Source organism: Strix uralensis, chromosome 6 (assembly GCF_047716275.1).
Source record: "Strix uralensis isolate ZFMK-TIS-50842 chromosome 6, bStrUra1, whole genome shotgun sequence".
NCBI lineage: Eukaryota > Metazoa > Chordata > Aves > Strigiformes > Strigidae > Strix > Strix uralensis.
In genome coordinates this window covers 38,711,414-38,734,689 of record NC_133977.1, presented here as the reverse complement: position 1 = coordinate 38,734,689, position 23,276 = coordinate 38,711,414, and the positions used below count along the sequence as shown (strand labels likewise).

Here is a 23,276-nt window from a genome sequence, read left to right as displayed (position 1 = left end):
TTTACAACTCCCCCAGTGTTGTATTTAAAACATTATGGTCCAGGGTAACACCTAAAGATTTTAATCTACCCTTCCTCCTCAGCTCCCCACTCCCCAGCTCTGGCTTTTCTCATTTTGGCATTCAGAACTCCTCGCTGCTCTTGGTCAGCCAGGGACCAGCAACTAAGCCACTGTGGACATATATGGGCCTTTCAGCAACTTTTTAACTCATCTTGATGCCTCCTGCTCTCACCTGTCCATTCTCCTCCTCCCCCAGTTAATTCTGCCATTAATGCTCAAATCCTGTTCTACCAGGCATGCTCCAAATAGAGCTCCTCATTACAAAAAGGGGTTGTGTGGCAGCCTGTTGTCCACTGGGGTGGATTCATTGCATTTTCTCCAAAATTCATATTTGCTCACTGCCTGGCCACACAGATAACATTTACGGGAGAATAAACAGGTTTGCCTGAAATTATCTATTCCTCCCTGACAGTACTGCTCGAATATGCTTTTTATACCATTGCAACCTAAGTAAAGATAGGCAGATTTGGACTGGTGTAAAATAAGACCAGAATGTGGTCTCCTCTATTTATTTGTGTTTTTAAATACCCCTGTTTTTCCAGAATTCAGCCCACCATGGCATTTTACAGCATAGACTTGTCATGTTTATCAAAGTCCAAAACTGCAACTCAGAATGTAGTAACATTGGAATTTGGGAACCCCCTCATCACTGTCTATATTCCACTCATAGAAACTCATGTTAAATTTTTCTGAAGTAGCAATGGATTTAGTAGATATGGTTCTGCATAAAACTTTCCACTTCAACTATCACTTTTCTACAGTAAAGACAAGAATACTAAATGCTTTGAGGTCTGAAGTCTGGCTACTCATCTCCAGCCTAAAACTGATAAAACAACTAAATCTACTTTGACTGAAGCTAATAAACATACATACTCAAATAACTCATGTTATCTAAATTAAGTATCATACAATATTGTCTACCTCATGAGACAAAATACTGTACTTGAGATTGAAGGATCAACACAGTGTAAGTACAGTAAAGACACTGTATTTAAATTAAAGGTGAGAGAGGCAGAAAGAGATTATGAAAAATCTCCCACACGCAACCTGGAGAAATCAAATGTCTTGGGCCTTTCAGGAGACTTGCCCAGTGGGAAACCTAAGTACACAGATTTGAATCCCAGTAAGAGCAAAGTCACACTCTGATGCGTGGGAGTTCCATACATGTATACATAATGTATAAATTATACATATAGAAAGGCTTTTTATACTTCTTCCTAAACATTCCTAGAGTGCAGGGAAATAGCATTTTACAGAAACCCTACCTCAGGGCATCCTTTCTTTAGCAGGAAAAAAAAAAAAGACAAATAAACCCAAAAAACCCCTAAATTCCTCAGAAGAGATTAACAGTCCAAGATACTGAAGGATATATTTCTATATAGTGTGTGTAAAATACCCCGATTCCCATAAGTATAAGAACTGGTGGTTCCCCTGGGTCATGTTAAATGAACTTTTTTGTGTGAGCAAAGGAGTTCCAATAGGTTTCCCTCTTCAGAATAATAAAAATAATTACACTCATCTTTCCTTATGTTTGTTGTTCAGACCATTCTCACTGCTAGTACATTCCTTTTTACTCTTCTCTTGAAGCTAACAGATCTAAAGGGACTATTTGCTTTCCCCTCCTAGTCTCTTAAAAACAAGGTAGAAGATCAGAGAAGATGCAAAGGGAGATATCTTACAGTACATTTTTCTTATGATGATCTTCTCATCCTTTCTTACAGGCAGAAAAAAAAAAGAAACATTTCTTATTTAGCTGTTGCTACTCCTCTGAAATTTGCACTAAATTGTTGTAATTGAGTGGGGATTATAAAGTAGATTGTATTCCTGCTGAAACAATAGGAAAATTCACATTTATTTGAGTAGGAACAGATCCTATTACACTTTTTTTCTAATAACTATGAATGAAGTATTTGTTTGCAAGCATTTGTTTCTAAAGCAATTACACAATCCAAACACTGATTGATCACTATAGGGTCATTCATGTATAACAGATACAATATTTGCACACAAAAAGTTCTTTGTGTGATTTCTTTACCATTGGTTCAGATCATATAATTTATGGTCTGTTTAACCGAAAAAACAATCTAATGCAATAAAACCAAATTAATACAACAGAAAGTAAATTTCATCAGACCTAGAAATACTTTCCACCCTGCTGGAAGATTATTAGTATTTTTAGCTATTCTGCATATGCTTCATTCTAGCTAACCCCAGGGTAGAGCTGACTGGGACACTACGTTATATTTTCTTATATTACAGTCTTTCCAGTACAAACCATTTTAATCTTGGCTATAATAAATCACCAGTTTGATTCTCATCTTACACCCTCTTTTCACCTGTGAAGTTTTATTCCTCTTTGCTGGAGCTGAGAGCAGTTTCGCCCACAAAATTGCTCTGTATGTGAATCTTGATGCGGGTGGTTTTCTGCCAACTGTCATTACAAGATCAGACAACATTACGCTTAAAGTGAGGAGCACTTAAAGCAGGGGAAGGTCATCTTTGGAAAGTAACTTGGAATAAAATTTTACGGAAGCCTTTTATGTTTATTTTTTCTGACTTCTTAAAAAACATTCTTAAAAAATAAATCAGGAAAACATGAGCCCATGAAAACATAGAGAAGAGACAGTAGTAACCTGATGGCACCTCTTGGGGAGGTGGCTGTTCATAACCTGCCAGTGCCACCACAGTGGACCCACCACCTGCTTCTGTATATACTTAACATGCCTCTCCTGGCTCATTTGAAAGTGGCTGAGACACAGGTACGTATCACCAGCTTCCTCCTCCCGTAAGAGCAGAAATATCCTCCACACCTCTGAGAAGTCCTCAGTGTCCACGCACAGCATCGAGCCCTATGCTCACCTCTGGAGAGGCAGGTCCATGCCAGCCATGGAGGGCATCACAAAGCCCAGAAAAACATCTGACCCTTTCTTTCCTGGAGAGGGAACAGACTATGGCTAATTATGCCCAGAACTGCCATTTCCCTTAAAACCAAGTAAACGTAATCAGAGGGACTTCCAAAATTTCCCGAAATGGTAATTACTACTTCCATTTTAGAGTAAGTTATTTAGGAAATAAAATTCAATGCACAATCAACTCAATACTTTTGAAAACCCATCAAGATTCACATCACATTTCCTTTTCAGAAGAGAGAACTGACATTTGGAATTTTAAGTGTGTATTTCAAAGAAACAGTAAATAGCAGCTTTTTAATTCATCAGAAGCCCAAAGGAAAGGGAACTTTCCGTACAAATGTGCTGTACTTGGGAAACTAACTTACTGTTGCTATAATGAAAGTATAAATATAGCACACGATGAATTCATAGTAAATTTGTTTCTATGAGCAAGTTTGACATGGCATGGCCAAATAAATTAAGATTGTATGGCTACACAGAACTGAGAGATTCTTTAAAATATTGCATTGGTATTTTGCCTTTTCTAGATCATGAATCACATCAGACCTTTGTCTCAATTTCTCTTTAAACATTTGCCTTGTCCTATTTGAAGACCCATGCTCCAGGGTTATATCTTATCAGTTAATTAACTTTCAGAATGGAAACACAGCAAAAATTACTATATAAACTTTTGCTCACATATATATCAAAGGCAATGTCAACCAATATGGTTCCTCTGCACCTAATCCAGGAGATTCATAATAAAATCTCATCTTCCATTTACAGCCTGAGGCAAAAGTAGGTCTTGCAGAGAGATGTGTGAAGTGACGAGGTTTAGTAGAGCAATAACGTTGCTCAACAGTTTAAATATTGGTCTAGCTACTAAACTTTATGCCATGAGGTTCTGGCATTACGTTGTTAAATACCAACATTTCATCCATGGTTTTCACTTACTCAGAATAATGCAAAATTCACTGTAGGAAAAAAAATTGCAATTTAAGGGGTTTTTTCCCCCACAAAAAAACCTTGAAGATAATGATGCTCTTCAGTAGATCAAGGCAACACTAACAGGGAAGTATGGGGGGGAGTGTACTATAGTACTCCACTGTAAATTAATGAACAATTTAGCAACAAAATACTAGAAACAATGAAAACCACTGCTTTCATTCAAGGTCTATAAAGTCACTGCCAATGAGGAACAAAGGAGAAACCAATTAAACTGGAAAGTTTGAATCAACAAATAAGGAAGCGGAGGCAACTTTGATTTTTATTTTACTGGCTCTTTACCCAACATCAGCAGTTCTCATTGATGTGTATTTAAAAAAAAAAAAAAAAAAATCAGGTAAGGGGGAATTGAACAAGAGCCAGTGTTTGAAAGTAATTTTGCCCATGGTTCAAAATGACAGTGAAAGACCCAGCAGTGAAAAGCGATGAAACGCTGAAAAAGAATAAAGGATTTGAATGGGAATCGGAGCTTGAAAGGATGCTGCAAGGATTGGGAGAGCCCGGCAGCCCCTTGCTCGATTCCAAGCATGTCTCTTCCCCCAGGTGAGGATCAGGCCCTTAGGCTCCTAACTCCCATGATTTCAGAAAAGCTGTGTGATCTGGCATTGAGATCAATACAGCCAAACTGAGAGGAACCCATGACTGGATGCAAAGCACAGGCTGCCTCCCAGGGGTGCATCGCCACTCGAGGAAAGGCAAGGGCAGAAATGCAAAAGAAGCTGGGAAGTTTGTGCTGGGACAGCTCAGAGAGCTCAGCTCTGCACAACAGCCCGGGAAAACTCCTTGGGAAAAGAGGTCCTTGAAAGGATTGCACTAAAGGAACGGAGGTCAAGTATGAATTTTATTTTGTATTTTATCTCTGAAAAACAGGATAGCAGTGGGTTTTAGTAATAGAGGGAGAAAAATCTATACTTAGCAGCCAAGTGCAACACCAGTCATCCCTATTAAAGAGTTCAATAAAAAGTAATGTGTCCTGTAGTTGAAATGCTCCACAAAAGATTTCAGTTGCTCAATATACCAACCTTATCAGATAACAAGTGAGCAGAAGTTTAATCCATGTCAGGAATTAAGACAGAAAACTTGGATCCTGACCACAGTTTCTGCAGACAACGTTGTGAGCAGCTCACCATTCCCACGCCACATGAAGGCAGCCAGAGGTCCCTCTGGCAGTGGCAGTCCATCCCTCTCACCTCAAGATCCATGCACAACACCAAAGGATGTAAAGGAGGATGTAAACTTAAGAAAATTCCCCTGAAGGTGATGCCAGCATTGTATGGGACTTCTCCAGCTCTACTACACAGCCCACAGCCTTACATGTTTCTACTGAAGCCAGGTCAGCTGCAGTTCATGGAAAAGGGCTTCCCCACCACTGGCACTTCTTCAAATGATAGTCTAAATACTGTGATAATTTTGTTATTCACCCTTTTTTATACCCACTAAGGAACAGGGCAGAATGTTGATTTATAGCTAGACACGAGAAGCATGTGTTTGTTGGGTTTTGGGGGCGGGTGGGGAGTAAGGGTTGAAGTTGAATTGTTTTGAGTCAATCAGGTGCGCCACCATGCCAAAGTTATTCTCTGCACACTCTGCATGTCACACAACTGTTCATTAAAGTGTTAAAAAGCAATGCTAATTTTCACAGGTAGATGTTCTATAAAAAACAACACACACAAAAAATAACTATCCATGTGCAAATTTTCTTTAAACTAAATCTCCTCCAGGAGCAAATGGTCTGTGATTCCCTTGGTAACACAGAAGTACTAAGAAAGCCTTACTAATCTGCATTAGAAATAAACTTCAAAGTTTAGAATATAAACTTTAGGAAGCATTGAATGATTTCTTGCAGTAGGTCAAAAGTCAAATAAAGACTTTTCTTCCAAAGTATGAAAAAAATTAACTATATTCTTCAACTGCATAATGTCAAATTACAAGCAGAACCTGAAGTTATTGCAAATATTAAGAGGTTACAAAGACTGTAACTATTGGCAACACTTAATAAAACAATTAAAAACTCATATATCCTAAAGATTTTTTTGATATATTAGTAATATGACATACAAGAATATCAAACCAAAATTAGCCCATAAATTGAAATGGATTTCTGGGAAATTTCTCTCATTCCATTATACATTAGCTACAGTTTATATAATCAAAAGGAAAGATGTTTTCCAGCCTCCTTTAATTGAATGAAACCAAATAGCATCAGTCCTCCACATTAAGATAGTCCCTTTTCCTGACACCTGTTCTATGAGAAAATTATAAATCTGAGGGAAGAAAAATTCTGATTAAAATATTCCCTTCTTCCCCAGCCCTCTCCAAGGAGCGAACCCCACAGAAAATACAGGGTATTTGTGCTGTCTTCCTGAAAACTTGAAGGTAATATACTTGGTTGTTTTACATAGACGTAACACTTCTACCTAAATACATACACAAAATCCACTCCTTGTAGGTTTATATACATAGATATAATTTACTGTCATTCCTGATTTTTTTAATTTTTTTTTTTTTTTTTTTTTTTTTTTTAAGTGCAGGGTTAAATCTATATAGGTTTATTAAGAAACTTTCTCAAGGAAGCTTCACTAAGAACAGTTTTTAAAAGTTAGTAAAACTACTTATCCTTTAGTTTCAATAAAATGCAAGAGAACATACTGTAGATTCAGATTACCGTATCAGCACTTTTGATTTACTTACATTTTCAACGCAAAGACAGGTAATTCCCATATATAACTTTATTCCAGAGCTGTGACCTTGACTTTTACCAAAAGTTCAATTGCAGGGATATTTTTTTGAGGCAAGATGAAGGAAGAAAGGACTTCTCATAGATAAGATAATGAACTGTCAAATGCAGCTTATGAAATACTACTGTTTCAAATAGATGCTCTGATTTAATATGTGTTGACAGTCAATTCAAAAATGATGACTAGGTCATTATGTAGCACACCGGCTACAAAGCTTGAGTTACTTATTTGTTTATCTCATAACGTATTAGGTATGTGAACCAAAGACATCCCCATAGCCTTCCATGTAAGCATCAAAAGTAACAGAATGATACTAAATTAAATATACCGCATATTGAAGGTATATGATTAACAATCAACAGAAAATTGGAATTTCTCAAAAGGTAACGAAAAAAGTTATTGAAAAATACTATTGGTAAAGTTACTGATTACACCAAGATAACACGAAAAGTTGTTCTCTAGTTGTTGAAAATAATAAAGGAATACACAAAATGGCTATTTTAACTATTAACCCACTGCCCTAAGTACTCATACAACTGTAAAAATACAGCAAAGCCTAAAAAAACACCCCAAACCACTATATTATCTCCTGGATGTGATGAGAATTGTGTTCCCACATAAGCTATAAACACAGAAAATAATCTCTTTTTTGTCTCAACTTAATAAATGCAGCAAGTATTTTTCAGGGAAAAAAAAAAAAAAAGAGATGATCTGTCAATACTGATGTGTCTGGTATCAATAAATGAGAAGTCTTGATGAGACTACAAGGCTTTCCAGTACAGTAAACACACAAAAAAAGCTGAGATTCATATGATTCTTTGCACAGATTCTTGTATTCTACATCATCCAATATAACAGAAGTCCATTTCACACTGCTATATAAAATTATTCTAGAAAAATTAAGTGTATGCTGGAGGTAGGGACACAGGTTACATTTAAGTTAAGACACAAGATTGACAATCCTCTGCCAGCAAAAGAAGTGGCAAAGACTGTGAAGAAGTGAGGAAATGCTTAACCCTTTAATGTTTCCAATGCTTATCTACCTTTTTATCATATATGCTTAAAAAGAAGTTCTACATACTTTCCATTATGATTACAGTGGGACTCCTCAGTAACAACGCCGAACTTGTTATACATAATCACCTTCCAAAATCAAATTATCCTTTATCAACACGATATCTGCTACACCTACAAAAAATACTGAATAAACGGAAAACAACAGCCACCTGCTGCCAATATTAAACTATTCTTTTCAGAGTAACTTACATAAGGAAACAAAGAAATGGGACCTGATTTTTCTCCCCCACAAGAAGGCTCCCTAATGTACCTTGTCCCAGCACTGCCAGAGGTGTTGCCAGATTATGCACCCACATCCCTCTCCCGAGCTGTGACAGCTGCTCCATCATCTTTCACAATAAGGCTACATTTACTCAACAAAGCCTTAAAAAACAGAGTGAAAATGTTTACATAGTTATCACATTAACATATATTTTTTAGTGAAACCCTGTTGTAGCCAAAATTTAACAGGTGAATTCACATGACTGGAATAGTAACATAAAGGGGTACAGCTCTTCTGGAAGGACATGCAAATGATGGTGACATGCTTTATTTTATCCACAAATTATACACCTCTTGAGTCTCGGGGCTAGTCTATAGAGAACAACTGACCTACCGAATGCCCAGCTGGTGAGTAAAAGGGAAAGGAACATGTGTGTTACGCTGGGAAAAGATCCTCAAATGAAATGAGCTAGTGAGCAAGCAGGAGGACATCATCCACACCACTTCATCTGGTGCTACAGGAATGCAGAACAGCTCAGAAAGTATAGCCAATTCATAAACTGCTTTGGTGAATTTGGTAAAATTTGGTCTGTTGAGGTGGGGATAGAGTAAACTCTACTCAGCTAGACTGTAAGCCATGAGGAGGAACCAATGGAGAACATCAGGGAGGAGAGCAGGCTGAAGGAGAATTCTAATTACACATGTCACAACAGCTAGGATGGCCAGGTAGACTAATACATTCATATAAATATATTTGCATTAAAGCTAAGTAAGTTGTCCTGAAAGTCTGGGCTGGTAGTGAAAAGAAAATTGAAGGAAGGTGCAATTCAGAAAAAAGACAAACACCAAAGTGAAAGCTCTCCTATTAGGGAATGGGCACAACCATGGTAGGGATAAACTGGAGTATGAGAGATCAGCTAAACTCAGTCAAAAGCTATTCACTGCCCTTGAACAAAAAAAAAAGGCAGAAACTAGGTCAAGTTCCTGAGGAATAACAGAAAATTGCAGCACAAGCATGCAAAAATCAGAATTAGCAATGGGCATTATAGGTAACAAAAGATCCTTCTGCAAATGTGGTAAAAAAGAGACACTCTCCCACCCAAAAACTGGCCCAAGCTTGCACCACCCTTCACTGAGTGGATCAGCTGCAATCCCAGGACTGTCACAATTAGCAGTTAAATAAAGGCAAGATCTCAGGCCTCTCAGGCCTCTTTCAAGGAAAGGGCTATCAAGGATAAGCCGGCTATTTTGAAGTTGTCTGTCCTAATGAATCCTGCAAATTTATAGAAACCTATCTTGATGTATCAGAAATGAGCATCTTTGAGAACTCATGGAGGAAGTGCAACTTATCAGCAAACACTCTGCCTATCCTTATAGCAGCTCTATTTATTTTTGGTTTTTATTTAAGATGAGGGGTATGGAAATACAGGCCCATCAGCTTATTTTTGACTTGCACAAAAATATTGGAACAAATAATTATGCAGCAGATAAGAACTACCACAGATAACAAAACAAAAAAAGAAAGAAGTTAAATGCATCAACTTTCTTTCTGTGATAGATTGATAGACTCTGGAAAAGGTAACAAAGAACAGTAGCTTCCTTTTAGAACAGCTTGTTTCCTTGAGGACAAAAATCCTAAAAATGCTCAGCACCGTGAATCCTAAATGACATTCAAATGACTTTCTTAATAATTAAATTATGTTGCATCAAAAAGCACATGCCTTTAGCAGTTTGATTTGTATGTGTACCCTCTAACCATGTGTAACTGGGTAAGCAAAGATTGGGTGGAGCTGCCATAAAAACATATAGTAAGCTTAGCAATAAAGAAAACCTCTGAAACGGAATAAAGCCTTTTGCTTTATGATTATCTCTGGATCTGATTCACCACTGTTTTATTACTGACTTTTGTTATTGTATCTGAATACAATTTGATTTTATGAGATCTTAAATATTACCTTTATAAACATTTCATGGGATGTTGACTCTATCAGCAAATTGCTTATTTGCTTATTGTATCTGCTCATTGATGCCACTGCAATAGCTTATTTTTACATTAACTTCTTTGTTGAGTCTAGTTTATCTTCTGAGAAAATCCTGGGATGGAATTTTTAATAAGAAACCCTTAAAAAAAAAGATATAACTGTAACTGCTAAAGCCATTTTCCCTTACAGTATTCTGTTTGCAGTATAATTCTATCAGGGAGTTTATGCCAGTCACCACAAGATTTCAAGAAAGTACTTTGTTTCTCATTTAATCAATATGATTTGAGCAACCCAGAAAATTTTTAAATAGTAGGCTAAATTTTGTACACACCTCCTGCAACTTTATCCGAGTTTCAGACTTTTGCTCAATAAATACATCATTTCTCTTGCTTCCACCATTCTTACTGTGCAAACTTAACACCAGTAAAAACCTGTGGCTGATCTCCATCTATACAACACATCAACTTCTTTTCAAGTAATGGAAGGTGATGATGGCTGCACGGTGAGAAAATACAACGGGATCATTGTGCTCCCCTGATCAACCTACCTGACAGTTTAGCACTAATTTGTATACCCATCACTTCTTTTACTGCAAACCTGAACGTTTACATTCCACAAAGAACATACTCAAATTTTACTGAACTAAGGTCAACGAATTAAGTGTATTTAACCTGTGGAAACACATCAGATTATTATTTCACTTACAGTAAATATTTAATACTTGCAAAACTACTGGACCAACTGCAAATTGCTAATATGTTTCATTATTATTAAGTTTGCCCCTTGGAAACACCAGCTCTCAGGGTCAAATGAAATTCCGTAATCCTTCTAAATTTCTTTCATGGTTACTTTCAATATTTACATTTACCTGTGAAAATTGTCTCGCTAGGAAAGACAGGCATCTTTCAAAGTCTTCAGATAAGACACTTTAAGCAGAGACATATTTTTCCCTGTTTCTCATCAAAGCACTTAAAATTGGAAAGTTTATGCTTTCATACCGGATTTGCAGAATATTTACATTTAAATAAGCTTAAAAAGGGGCAAGATACATGATCTAAAAACAAAAATGAATAAAAATCAGCCATTTTCCTATAAATGCTACAATTAATCATTATGATGAACAGATAGAAAGCAATCCATCTCATCATAACAGAGCTGATGTAGCTTTTCCTTTCATACACCACAGAAGTTAATTATTATGAGCAGATGTGCTTAGATTACATGAAAATTTATATTCCATGAAACTAGGCACTGAAGATATGTATTTATTTTAAAGCACAAATGTATTCCCTGTTTTTTGGAGGTTTGCTCACATGCAACTTCATTGGCAACGTAGCCTACACAAAACCCATCCATCTTGCAGGCAGTGATTTTTATGTGCTCCACTAACCAGTCATTTCAAAGCAGTACTGAAAAAGCACCTGCTGGTCAAAGCAACTTCTCACAAACGCAGTGTGTCTGATTTGCCCCACAAATTCCCCAATGTCCCCAAACGATGCCTGCCATGACCACATCACGTGCTCAGGGAGTTAAAATGCAACAGAAGAGCCAAATCCCTCAAACTCTCTCAAGAGTTCATGGCTGCACGTAGCTGCTCAGTTCTGCAGACCAATTTCCACTTGATTTTCTCAAATATTGTTAATAAGTACCTATTATTAAGATGCCCTCCCAGAGCATAAGGAATAAAATAAGCCAGCAGCAAAGGCTTGTGGTCAGGAAGGGCAGAGGCTGTGGAAGCCCATATATTCTTATCACACAGCAGTGGTTGGGAACGCTGCCCTCTCACGTCACACATCCCCTGAGGATGTGCTGATCTGCTTCACTCTGAATTAAACAAATGCTGAAGTAGATGGCCTTCGACAAGCCTATTACATTTTAATAGGTTGGTTAGATTCCCTCATACTGCACAGCTCTAGTTCAGGCATTTCCTTTGCCTACACAAAGGCCAGAATAAAAACAAAGAAAGTTAATATCCAAAAGACAGTAGAAAAGAGATAACTCAAAGAAATTTCAATCACCTTGGGGCACATATCAAAGAAAACAAATATACGATTGCAGGACTGAAACTTCAGTGAACTGTCAAGAAAGAACAATAGTACTGACCAGAACTGACCAGAAAAGCGGTAAAAAGTAACATTTGCTACAAGGCTTCATATCAAAGATCCACATTTGACATTACAAAATACCCTACTTCTGGAAAACTCTGTCAAATATCAGAATATATTATTCCAAACTTTCCTTATTTCACAAAGCCAATATCACCAATCCTTTAACAAATGATGCACGCACCAGGCAAAACCAGCAGCTGCCAGGAAAAAAATTGACTTTAGAAAAATCTTTGTTAGAAGGTGACTTTTTTTTTTTTATTACTATCTATTGCCATCAAAGTACAGAGATGGCTTTCTTGTGTAGTAATTTTATTCCAGTGGAATTCCAATTTTTTGGATGAAGTTTCTCTTGATTTATTATAATATAAAGAAGACGGAATCTTCTCCTGAGTCTTTTGAGAAGCAAATCAATGACAATACTGTTAATGTAAGGGAAGAAGGGGTGTTTCCAACAGGAAAAATTCTCAGAATTATTACTGCTGCAATCATCAGACTGGTTTAGAAAGTGCTAAACACACTGCTCAGTGTTTTTAATATTTCTGAACATATTTAGAAATGGTGCCAACAGAAGAGAGCACCACTGGACATGTAAAGCAAATGTAATATTGACCATTTCACAGTTACCTGATGTATTCTCGCAAGTGCAAGCACTTCATAAGTATCCCCGTCGCTTCCAGTTACTCTACTGTCACTTTAGTGCACCCATTTGAAAGAAAGATGCTGGGAATTTTGAAAGATAGTTTGAGCCAAGGTTATTCATTTATTCTGAAATTGAAAACTCTTGTCTAAAACCTCTACTGCAGACATAAAGCTATTGGAGTAACATAAATATACAAATTCAGATTCAAAGAACATGACATCAGGATTCCTTTTGCACTTCTAGGCATGTCACATTTAACAAATCTTGTGCCTGAAGATTTATGGTAAGCCACACTGATGAGCTCTGCCATTTAGGATGCTAACTCATGTTGAGTATTAGTGCTTAATCATTCAAAGAAACCTGACTCAATAATTTCCAATAAGTGCTTTCTAACTAATGCAGAATAAGGGAAAATGCAAACTGCAACTTTTACCAAGCTCCTCTGAAGGAAATTCTTCAGGCAGTCCAAACCTTAGCAGTCTGACAATGAATAATATCTGCTATAAATCAAATTCTGCTCTCCCTTCAACATCTCCCTTTTTCCTTTCACTAACAGTTGGCTTTGTTTGTTTGTTGGGTTTTTGGTTGGGTTTTTTCTGGGGGGGTGCAGGTGGCCAAACAACTGACAGAGCCCTTTAATATTTCATTGATGCAAGAAGCATCAGCATTTCAACCCAGAATCGTCCATTTCTTGAGCTAGGTAAAATAAAAATCAAACTAAGCTCCTTTAGTACTAACATACTGTAAGAATAAATGACCAGACTTTATCTTTCCAGTTAATGACTCCGGAATTTCTCACAATTTGGTATTCCACTTGACTGAGAGCATTATGGACAAGGAAGAGGTTATTCTGGTAAAGACTGAAAAAACCTCTCTAGTGCTTTCCCAACAACTTATAGTATAAAAGCTTTTTAATAAATTTGCTCATTTTTGGTCATGCTTCAAGGTTTCCTGTTTAAAGTGTTGATTTGAAGAAAAGTTCTCCTTAAGGCCATTTTCCAGAGAACCTGGATCTTATCCTGCTCAGCTCAGACAAATTTTTAACGATTTCCCTATGAACCACAGCGGCTGTGGCATGAATTATCTCTGGATTTGTAAACAGCACAACTGTGACAAGGAGGAAATTAAAATTTTATAAAAGCAAAAGTAGATCTAAATCAGCACAGAATGGGACTGCCTGCAACAGGGAGAGGTGAACAAGAGGGACACAAAACTGTTATATAAAATAGCAAACAAAAAAAGGAGACCAACGGGACTCATGTGTCTCAAGAACAAAGAATGATTCAATTCAATTGAAAACCATCAAGAAGCTAAAATAGTTTACTCGCTGCAGGGTTAACCCATCGAACAGAGGTATGCCAGACACAGACAGAGGCCAAAAGATTAGGAAGAACATGAAAAAAATCAGGTATTTTTATAGCTAGTTACAGTGACAGTTACATGAGCTCGTATAAAATATTAAGGATTATAAACACTCCTGTTTCAGGTTCTAAGTCATCAAAACACAGAGTTAGGATGAAATGGCTCCTGTACTTCTGATAAGGATCACATGAGGCTGTGTGATCAGGTCTACTTGCAACCCACCCACGGCCACAGAAAAGATCTCTGTTATAGTTTATAACATCCTCTGCACACACCATGAAGCATGACCACCCAGGCCTATTATTCACATAATAAAAATTTCTGAAGATTTGTATGAAAAGTCTGAATCAACTGTTCATAACTAGGATTTTAAATCACTGGAAGCTGGTGCTAAAAACAAATCATAATTGGAAGGGCCTGTCTTCAGTTTGAGAGAGAGATTGCTCTTCATTACATCTCTCATTATGTCTTTCATCCTCCTGAATAAGTCTCAGCACAGTTTGGTCCTCCTTGGTCCTCTTTCATCTACTATACTCTGTTTAATGACAATCCATCATTCAAAAAAGGACCCCAAAAACGACTTTCACCAATGATAGTTGCTTAGATCATACAGACTACACACTAGATGAAAGAAATCTTAGGAGGACCAAAGAGAGCTGAACTTAATCAGAGGGATGAAAGACAAAATGAAAATCTATCTACCCTTACATTTAAAAAGGAGTTTCCTTCAGATAAGATGATCTCAACTCTCTCTCTGTACCTGTTAAATATGGTGTGAGTACTGTCAGATCATTTGGGACTTTTATGATTGAGATGCTCTAGCAATTCCTGTAAATTGTACACATTTGGATGGTGCCGTCTTTGACTTTGAGGTGATCAGGCCATTTCCTATTGATCTAAAACCTTCTTTCCCCCCTTCTTCCCTCCTTCCTCCTAATCAAGGCAGAAACACATAGCCTGGAAAGCTTTGATGTTCCTCTGATTTACTTCTCATTATTTTGATCTTTTAACAATCCCTCTATTGGTACACGCTTGCAGTATACATTTTCAGTGTTCATGCCTTCTGGCTTCAAAAGACTTTTCTACTTGATCACGACTTTTTTTTTTCTCCAGAAAACAAATGCTCTGTGTGGTACTAAAATGTTGATATTTCTTTTGTTTATCAGATAGGAACAGCATATAGTTAAGCTAGAAAGCCTGCTTATTTCCTCCTACAGAGTGGAATATACTGTCCTGTTTTTGAAGGAAATCAAATATACGTAATTTATCTGATGCAGTCTTCATCATCTTTATTTTATGGGAAGTCTACAGATTACTGAGTTGCCTTTGGATAAAATGTTGCACTGTAGATTGCTGTCAGGACAAATTCTCTAAGAGTCTCCTCAATTTTTATGTTGCTGGCATAAGGCTACAGTGACAGAAATGAGTTGGAGTCTCTCTTGCTATTAGTTAGCGTCTATAAAGTAATGTCATGCCAATTCTCCTACCGCCTATGAAATACTCTTACAGCAGCTATACCTGAGGTGGAAGCCGGGCCAGACCCGACCCAGACTGAAATATATTAGCGCTGTTTTAAGCGTCTTGTGATGCCTGCTGACACCTCCCATGAAAAAAGGAGGATAGTCCACCATCACTCTTTTGTGAACAACCCGTCACTGGAAAATCAGTATCAATCTTTCTTCCCCTTGTCCTATCAACTAAGACCCAAGGAAAGAAAAATTGGTCTACAGGAACACATTACCTGGAGATCAGTGGGATGTAATACAATACAAGGATGAATTTCCATTCCCCAGAACAGTACCCAGCCGCAGACTCCAGCACAGCCATGCACATATTTACATAGACAACTCTGCTATGCCACCAGGTTTTAAGAAATTGGCCCAGGATGATTTCTATACAAGCAGGCGATTTTATTTCTCATAAATCAAACAGCAGGAATCTCAAAGGCAGCCATGAAATGCTCAGAGACATTGATCCATCACATCTCACATTTGTCCTGTCCCCTCTCCTCCTGCTCCTGGTCAATTCTAATGTTCCAAAACCAAAATAAATCCCACTGAAAATCTGTCTGGGAGAGGATATCTTTCTCATTCCACTGGTGCAGGAAAGGCTAAGAATGTGTATGTGTATACATGACATGAGTATTGTATTTTTGTCTCCTTCCTTGTATTCCTCTTTGTGAAACACCGTCACACATTTTTGCATGAAGCTAATCTACTGTCAAATCCACAATTAAACCCAGGCTTTGGGAAGTAATTTAAAGATCAAAGCCTACAGGTAAACTGGTATAAATTAGATACAAACAATCCAGACTCATGTAATAAAACATCCATACTGCAGTGATAATGCTCTCCAACTCCCATGCACAGATATACAGAGTTCACCAAGAATGAAGATAGGTATTTAATGTAAAATCAAGGATAAAGTTTCATTAAGTTCAAGAGATTTTAATTCTTTCACGGATATTCACTACAGCTTAGACTCCTAAATACTTAATTTCTTTCTGTTAATGAAATTTGGGAATTTTGAAAAAAGGTTCCTAATCTATTCTGAATTTATTCGCAAACCAGGAATTAGAATTACTCAAAAGAAAGTTTAAATGTTTTTATTTGACATTGTTTATCATTATTTACAGTGGCAGAAAGTGTTATGCAACAAAAATAAAATAGAGGATTATCTGTTAAAATATGCTATTTTAGAAATCAGAAGAATAAATTTCAGGAACCTGGAGATCAGAAGGAAAATGTAAGAAATACATGATTTTATAATGGGAGTTTTTTTACAACAGTATAATGCTACTCACACGCAGTCCATAAGTCTTTAATTCCAGACTTACCTCTACAGTACCACTGCCCACCTTTGTACATAGTGCAAGTGCTGCACATTTTTTTTCTTTAATGAAAATTTCACTTTTCTGATTTCAGAGCATGCTCAAATTTATCCAACGTGTATTTTTGACCTGCTCTTCAAAGTACTCACAATCTGTAACGACCCAGATGTGTTACAGATGTACTCTCTATTTCATTAGACACACTGTTAGTGAAAACACTGAAGACAGTCAGGAGTATGTGTGCCCTGCAGGAAGCCATCTGAAATGGCCTTCCTGGTTGACAGCAAATAACTAGTAACAGAGCTTTGAATGTGTTTTTCAACAAACTGCACAACCACCTCACCCTGCATTTCTCTAGGTCATACTTTCTTATTGCACATGCGAGACTGTCATGTGCAACTGGACTCAATGGCCTCCTAAAGTCAAGAGAATATTATTTGTGCTGCTTTCCACTTACTTTATTGCCTAACTGCCAGCCCACTGCCTCGTCAAGGAAAGAAATCAGATTATCAAGAACAAATAATGGTAAATCAATTCTAGTTTAGTTGTTTCTTATCACCTTATTACTCTCCATGTGTTTATAAGCTAAAAATTGCATTATCAGTGACAAGAAAATAACAATACAGATAACACGTACTTTATGAATTTGCAATATGATATAGAGCGGCTACATCGGTAAAGTGTTGGCGAAGCCCCGGGCAGACATGGCTGATAACAGACTCAGGCTCTCCATCCTGCAATGGCAACCCCCCAAACCCGAATCCCCATCCTACACAGACTTCCATTTCACAAGCTTTCCTTTCAAACCTATCACAAACAAGACTCAGCTCCTGTCCTCACCCTGGTAATTATTTTTCCCTCAACTATTTGCTACCACCACCACCAGCTGCCAGACCGTGACGCCGTTTGGGACCACTCAAGTTGAGCTTGTTGTGCTCCCATTTGTGTCCCTGCAACCACCTAGACTAGCATCATCAGCACAAACACTGACAAACCTAATGAACCCTCAGCAGCACTCAGAATAAGGCTCAAGGTGCCATTGTCCTACCAGCAAAGTTAATATTGGAGGGAGCTACTGATGACAGGTAAGCCACTATCAGCTGGACAGATTTATACACAGGACTGCACTGCAAAGCGCTGCTCATAAAACACCACCATCTAACTGAAGCAGTCCGTGTCTTTGCCACGTTTACTATCATAAATGTATTCATGGTAAACTTTAGGTTATCACAGTGCCTCTAGCCCGTAAATTTTAAGAGGATTCTAATATGTACCTCCTGAAATTGGTAATTCTGTGCAAAAGCATTCTGCAACTCAAATTACAATGAATGCATCTGTTAATTTAGCTAATCAGCAGTTATATTAACTACCTACAAAACAGGGAATAAGAACTGTTGGGTGACTATCTTATGAGCAAAAAAAGTGGTAACACTGATGCTTTTTTGATAGCATGTCTCATTATAAATAGGTTACCATAAAATAATTTCAGCAGAAACAGCAGTAATGTATATGGCCATTACTGTGTTACAGATTGACAATACACAAGATAATACAGCTAAAGGATGCCCGCTTGAAATATTTTTGTAGATGCGGTGTTAACAGTCAATACCAAATTAATTCTTTCATCTTGCTTAGTGTGAAACACATCTTAACTTAGTCACTAATTTGTTACAAATTATGTTTGTGATCACAGTTCTGCCTATATAAGATTTTACTGGAAGCATCACTGCATTTAGACACACTCAGAAAACTTAGATAGCAGATTGTTATAATTTTTGTTCTCATAATGGTAAGTTTTTAATTGCATCTCACTCTAAAACCTCTCTTGTCTGCAATATCCCTATAGCTATCAGGAAGCTCCAGAGCAAGAGCCAGAAACCTGCAATGAAGGAGACAGGAATCTTAAATTGCTTGAATGCGGTGCTGCCTGCATTCTACTATTTCACTGTCAATTCATACATCAACTTTTCAACAGAAATGGATTATATTTAACACCAACCATCTTAGCAGAATCCACGTGGTGTGAATTTACAACCCAGTTAAGGACGAAAGAAATACATCATACATGGTCTGATAGTAGAGCATACCAAAAGAAATATTCTACTGAGATGCCCGATGAGGCTATGCGGTACCGATCGACCCCGTGACCTCAGGTGAGCCAGGGAGAGCGTGCTTCTCCAAAGACAAGGAATAGTTCTCATTACTGCATTGGTGGGTTTGCTGTTGTTTTCCTGTACATAAATCAGTAAATTACTCTCTGAGAATATTTGCTCCTCTGTGTCACAGCATTTCTGTATTCTTGCGATGGGGAGCTACAGCTCTGAGATGGACTTACTGTCTCGTTAATGGGGGGAGATATGGTCAGATCCCCCAGATGAATCACAGTTAAGAAGTGGCAGGAGCAGGAGAAATAAGACATGACATGTTCCATTGCTGCAGCTTCTCCTTGCTTTTGGAAAGTAACTACTTTTTTTATAACAATGTTGTCAGTGTATTTCCAAGACTAGTTTTTTAAGCAGAGTCTCATTACATCAGTCTAGTCTTTAATACATGTCTATTTATCAATGGCTTTTGAAGCAGCCTTCAAAGACACTTGCTTAAAACAGGCTTTCCATCCACTAATTAAACCTTAACAATCCCTTGTAATGAGCAACACACTTTTCCCCAAAAAATGTAAATGTCTAAGTGCTCATGTGTTCAGTGCTCATGTCAGCACTGAAGGGAGAGGTCATTTCTGAAGGATCCTCCATCACAAACATCAGAGAACAGTAAAGTCACCTAAGAGCATATGAAGCAGAAGCAATTTTCTCACAGTCTTGACACCTTCTAGTAAATTAGTCACTTGTCGAGGAAAATGACAGCTATGTAGTAATAGAAAAGCTTGTAAAGCTCTTCATTTACTGTTAGAAATGTTGTCTATGTCACTGTCAAGCAACAGTAACATCCCCACCCTGTTTTATTGTCAAGTGCCCTATCTCAGGGGCTTTTTGCAAATCATGCCTTAATGAAGTTTAAATAACAACTATATTTCTTAGTTCTAAACGCTACCTTTTCCTTACCTGCATGATTGTTTTCTGAATAAGTTAGTCCACTGAAGCTGATATACAAAATGAAAGGCTATTGTAATTAGTGTAATATCATTTCAAGATAAAGCCATGAAAACTGCAGCTTCGGCCAGCTGTCATCTCTTTGGCTATTCTGCTTATTATTCACAGACAAATTCTGATATCTTCTGCATGTTACATAGTACATTAAAGTGCAATTTCAGTAAAAACACTCATGGAACAAGATCTGTAAGTATCTCTCTCGGAATCTAGCCTAGAGAAAGAATGCAGCTTGAAAGTCATTTCAGACTTAATTTTCCCTCAGCGCAGTCATCATTCTAAATAGGTACACATAAACATATGCTTTCTTTCTTTAGAAATAATTTATATGAATTCAATGTCCTTATATAATTGGCTAGATATGACAGCCACTGAAAACTGAAATCCTCCTATTTACATGGCAGTCAGGATATGGACAGCAAAAGAAAAAAATTCTAAAAATGGATGCTTTAAGGAACAGCGAGACTGATTATCTTCAGAGGTAAAATGATAATTGCTGTTACATGGTAAAAAAGAAATTGGGCAAATTCATATAAATGCTCTTTGGAGAATAAGCACTTACCGGCTAAAGACGCTGACACATTATGCAAGCCAATTACTGTGTGGAGTGGTGGTGATACCTCGAATGCAAACTCATTTGTAGGATGCCTGAATATTGCAGGAAAGCATCTATCTATAACACCACTGATGGCACAGATTCCCCTGAAAAGACCCATCGAATCATACAATATGACTTAGAATGGAAGGGGCCTCTGAAGATCCAACGCCCGCTCTAAGCAGGACTGATCTCAAAGTTCGAAAAGGCTGATCAAGACCTTATTCATTTGAGTTTTCAGTATCTCCAAGGAATCTACAGTCTCTCTGGGCAATCTGGAAATTTCTCTCACTACAGCCTATGACTCTTATCTTCTGTTATTTCACTGTGCACCTCTGGAAAGAGCGTGGCTTCATCTTCTCGTGAACCCCACTCCCTTTAGACACTTCTACAGGCTGAACAAGCCCAAATCCCCAGCCTCACCTCAATATCTCCAAAGACCCCCTTCATGGTTAAGAATGAGAGGATCAGAAGTCTTCCAGAGTCAAGGTCTACAAGCTGAAGAGACCCTGCAAGGCATGTTAGCAATACTGCCCTTGGCTAAATGGGTACTCCCTGGCAATACAGTGACACAGCACCTCTTCACACATGCTAGCTGCTCTTGAAGAGTTCAAGTAGCAGCAAGGAGAGTATTAACAGCAGCTTTATGAAAGTTTCCCTTATTAAACACTTTTATAGGTAAGATACAGAATTGCTGAAAATCCAGCAGCTTGTTTTTCAGAAGCAATATGGTCGGAGTTAGCAGCTTGTTTTCAGCTCCCTTCTCCATGGAGATCACTCCCCTTGTTCGTAAGAAAAATCTTGAAAATCTTTTTCCACAGGTTTCATCTAAGAACTCATTTTCCTGAAACCCCACTCATCCTCAGTAATACCTAGTAGATTGGTTCTATCACTACACGTAATTATGAAAACCAAAGCTGTTACAAAAACCACAGTTAATTATAAAAAGTGAACATGGCAATGAAACAAATCTTGCTTAAACCCACGAGGCTATGAGATTCCTTTTCCATTATTACCCCAGAACATCACATAGCCTATGTAATTGTTGGAGGACTCTCCACAGAGTAAAAATAAGCATGTTACTCTTCTATTATACTTCAAATTCTATCAGAGTAAGATTAATACAAAGTTCACGCACCTACTGGAGCATAAAGATTACCATCCCTTCACACAGAGATTGAGGAATACATTTTAGGACATCTCAATTTACAGAGCTCTCTTTGAAAACCTTGTGGAAAGGCCTGTGGTCAAAACCCAGTTAAAGATATTTACTCCTTTGAGCTTTAGTTTAAAACACATTCCTTCTTTCAGATACAGCCCACATACTGTCAGGGCTTTTCTTCTTTTCCTTTGTTTCCAGATTATATAAGAAATTCACTTCATCTTTAAAGAATACTTTCTACCCTTGTGAAGGAGTAAATTATTATGTCAAGTTTCTTCAGTTAACATACCTGTATAGTAATTTTTTTTCAATAAAAATAACCTTTTGTTAAAGGTTTCATTAGATGTCCCAGGAGACTGATAACAGCCAAATCTCCAGCCACCTGCAGGAACCACTACAGACTGAACACATACTCTGAACAGTGAAATTCTTCTCAACGCTTTTGTTCAGACAATGGGATCACTGTATTTTCCAAGCATTTAATCATGCCAAGGGCAGGAGCCCAAAGCCTTTACCCACGCTGAACTTATTCAATAGTCTTAATGAAAATCAGGCCTCAGGCAAATTATTAGTAAAATTTAAAATCATGAGGAAATTATCCTTTCCACTTTTAGCACCAAGAATGGATTACTTCATAGAGGCCTATAGATAGATAGTTCTTTTAAAGCCCACATGCTTCATCCTTAGGCAGAAGAGCAGGTTCCTGTAAAAATAGTTGAATACCAAGCATAAATCCCCTCTTATACTCCAAGCATACTATCACGTTACTGGTACTTTAACATCCAGCACAGCAGCAAAACTGTACAATGGGTCCACTTCCCAAAAACACTTCTAAGTGCTTCAGTAACTTTGTTTCCAAATTAGCTACTGTAAAAGAGTAAAGACCCTACTTAAATGTCACACCCCAACACCTTAAATATTTGGAGGCTGCATGGAGAAAGCTTACCCCTTGACTGCAAGCCGTGTCCACATGCCTCATTATGTCCCGGCACACCCTGTCTCACTGAATCCGGCACCAGCACACAGTGACTCCAGCGGTGGGTCTTCCACCTGCAAGAGGAAAAGGTTAACAATTAAGTGGTTAAAACTGGAAAACAGTTAACATGTCCAGGCAAAAAATTCAGTTATGAATTATGATATACTGTAGAGACTTAAGGAAAAATAGAGTAAAAAAAATCTGTAATTACTCCTGAAATAAGTGTTGTGAACTGAAACCCAGATAGAAGTTCACCTTCTAGGAAGCAGCATCATCCTCCAACAATATTTCCCTTTCTCATTTTTGCAGGGCATGGTTAAAAGTTCCACAAAATACAGAGGAAACCTCTTCAATGGGCTTTGAAATCAGGCTGTCCTCCTGCAAGCCTGTTCTCATACAACTGATGCGGTTCTCAATCTGCTTTGTACGCTAGGATGTGTGCAGTGAGGTACACGAGAAAGCAGCTTTCCATAGTGCTCTGTGGTACAGAGCCAGGCAGAGCTGAGTGGTGTGACTCCTGCTTTGGTACCACCTTCAGTTCTCCG

At 37.8% G+C, this 23,276-nt stretch overlaps 1 protein-coding gene across 7 annotated transcripts in view; it reads right to left on the bottom strand.

Moving 5' to 3' along the window:
* The window catches only part of THSD7B (thrombospondin type 1 domain containing 7B), a 331,460-nt gene that overhangs the window by 115,353 nt on the left and 192,831 nt on the right, over positions 1–23,276 (bottom strand). For all 7 annotated transcript variants that reach the window (XR_012629528.1, XM_074873761.1, XM_074873766.1 and 4 more), the window contains exon 13: positions 22,702–22,805. Coding sequence is in view for 6 of the 7 variants with exons in the window: in XM_074873761.1 (XP_074729862.1) it covers positions 22,702–22,805 (104 nt within the window). In the remaining variant the exon portion in view is untranslated. The remainder of the gene's footprint in view (positions 1–22,701; positions 22,806–23,276) is intronic.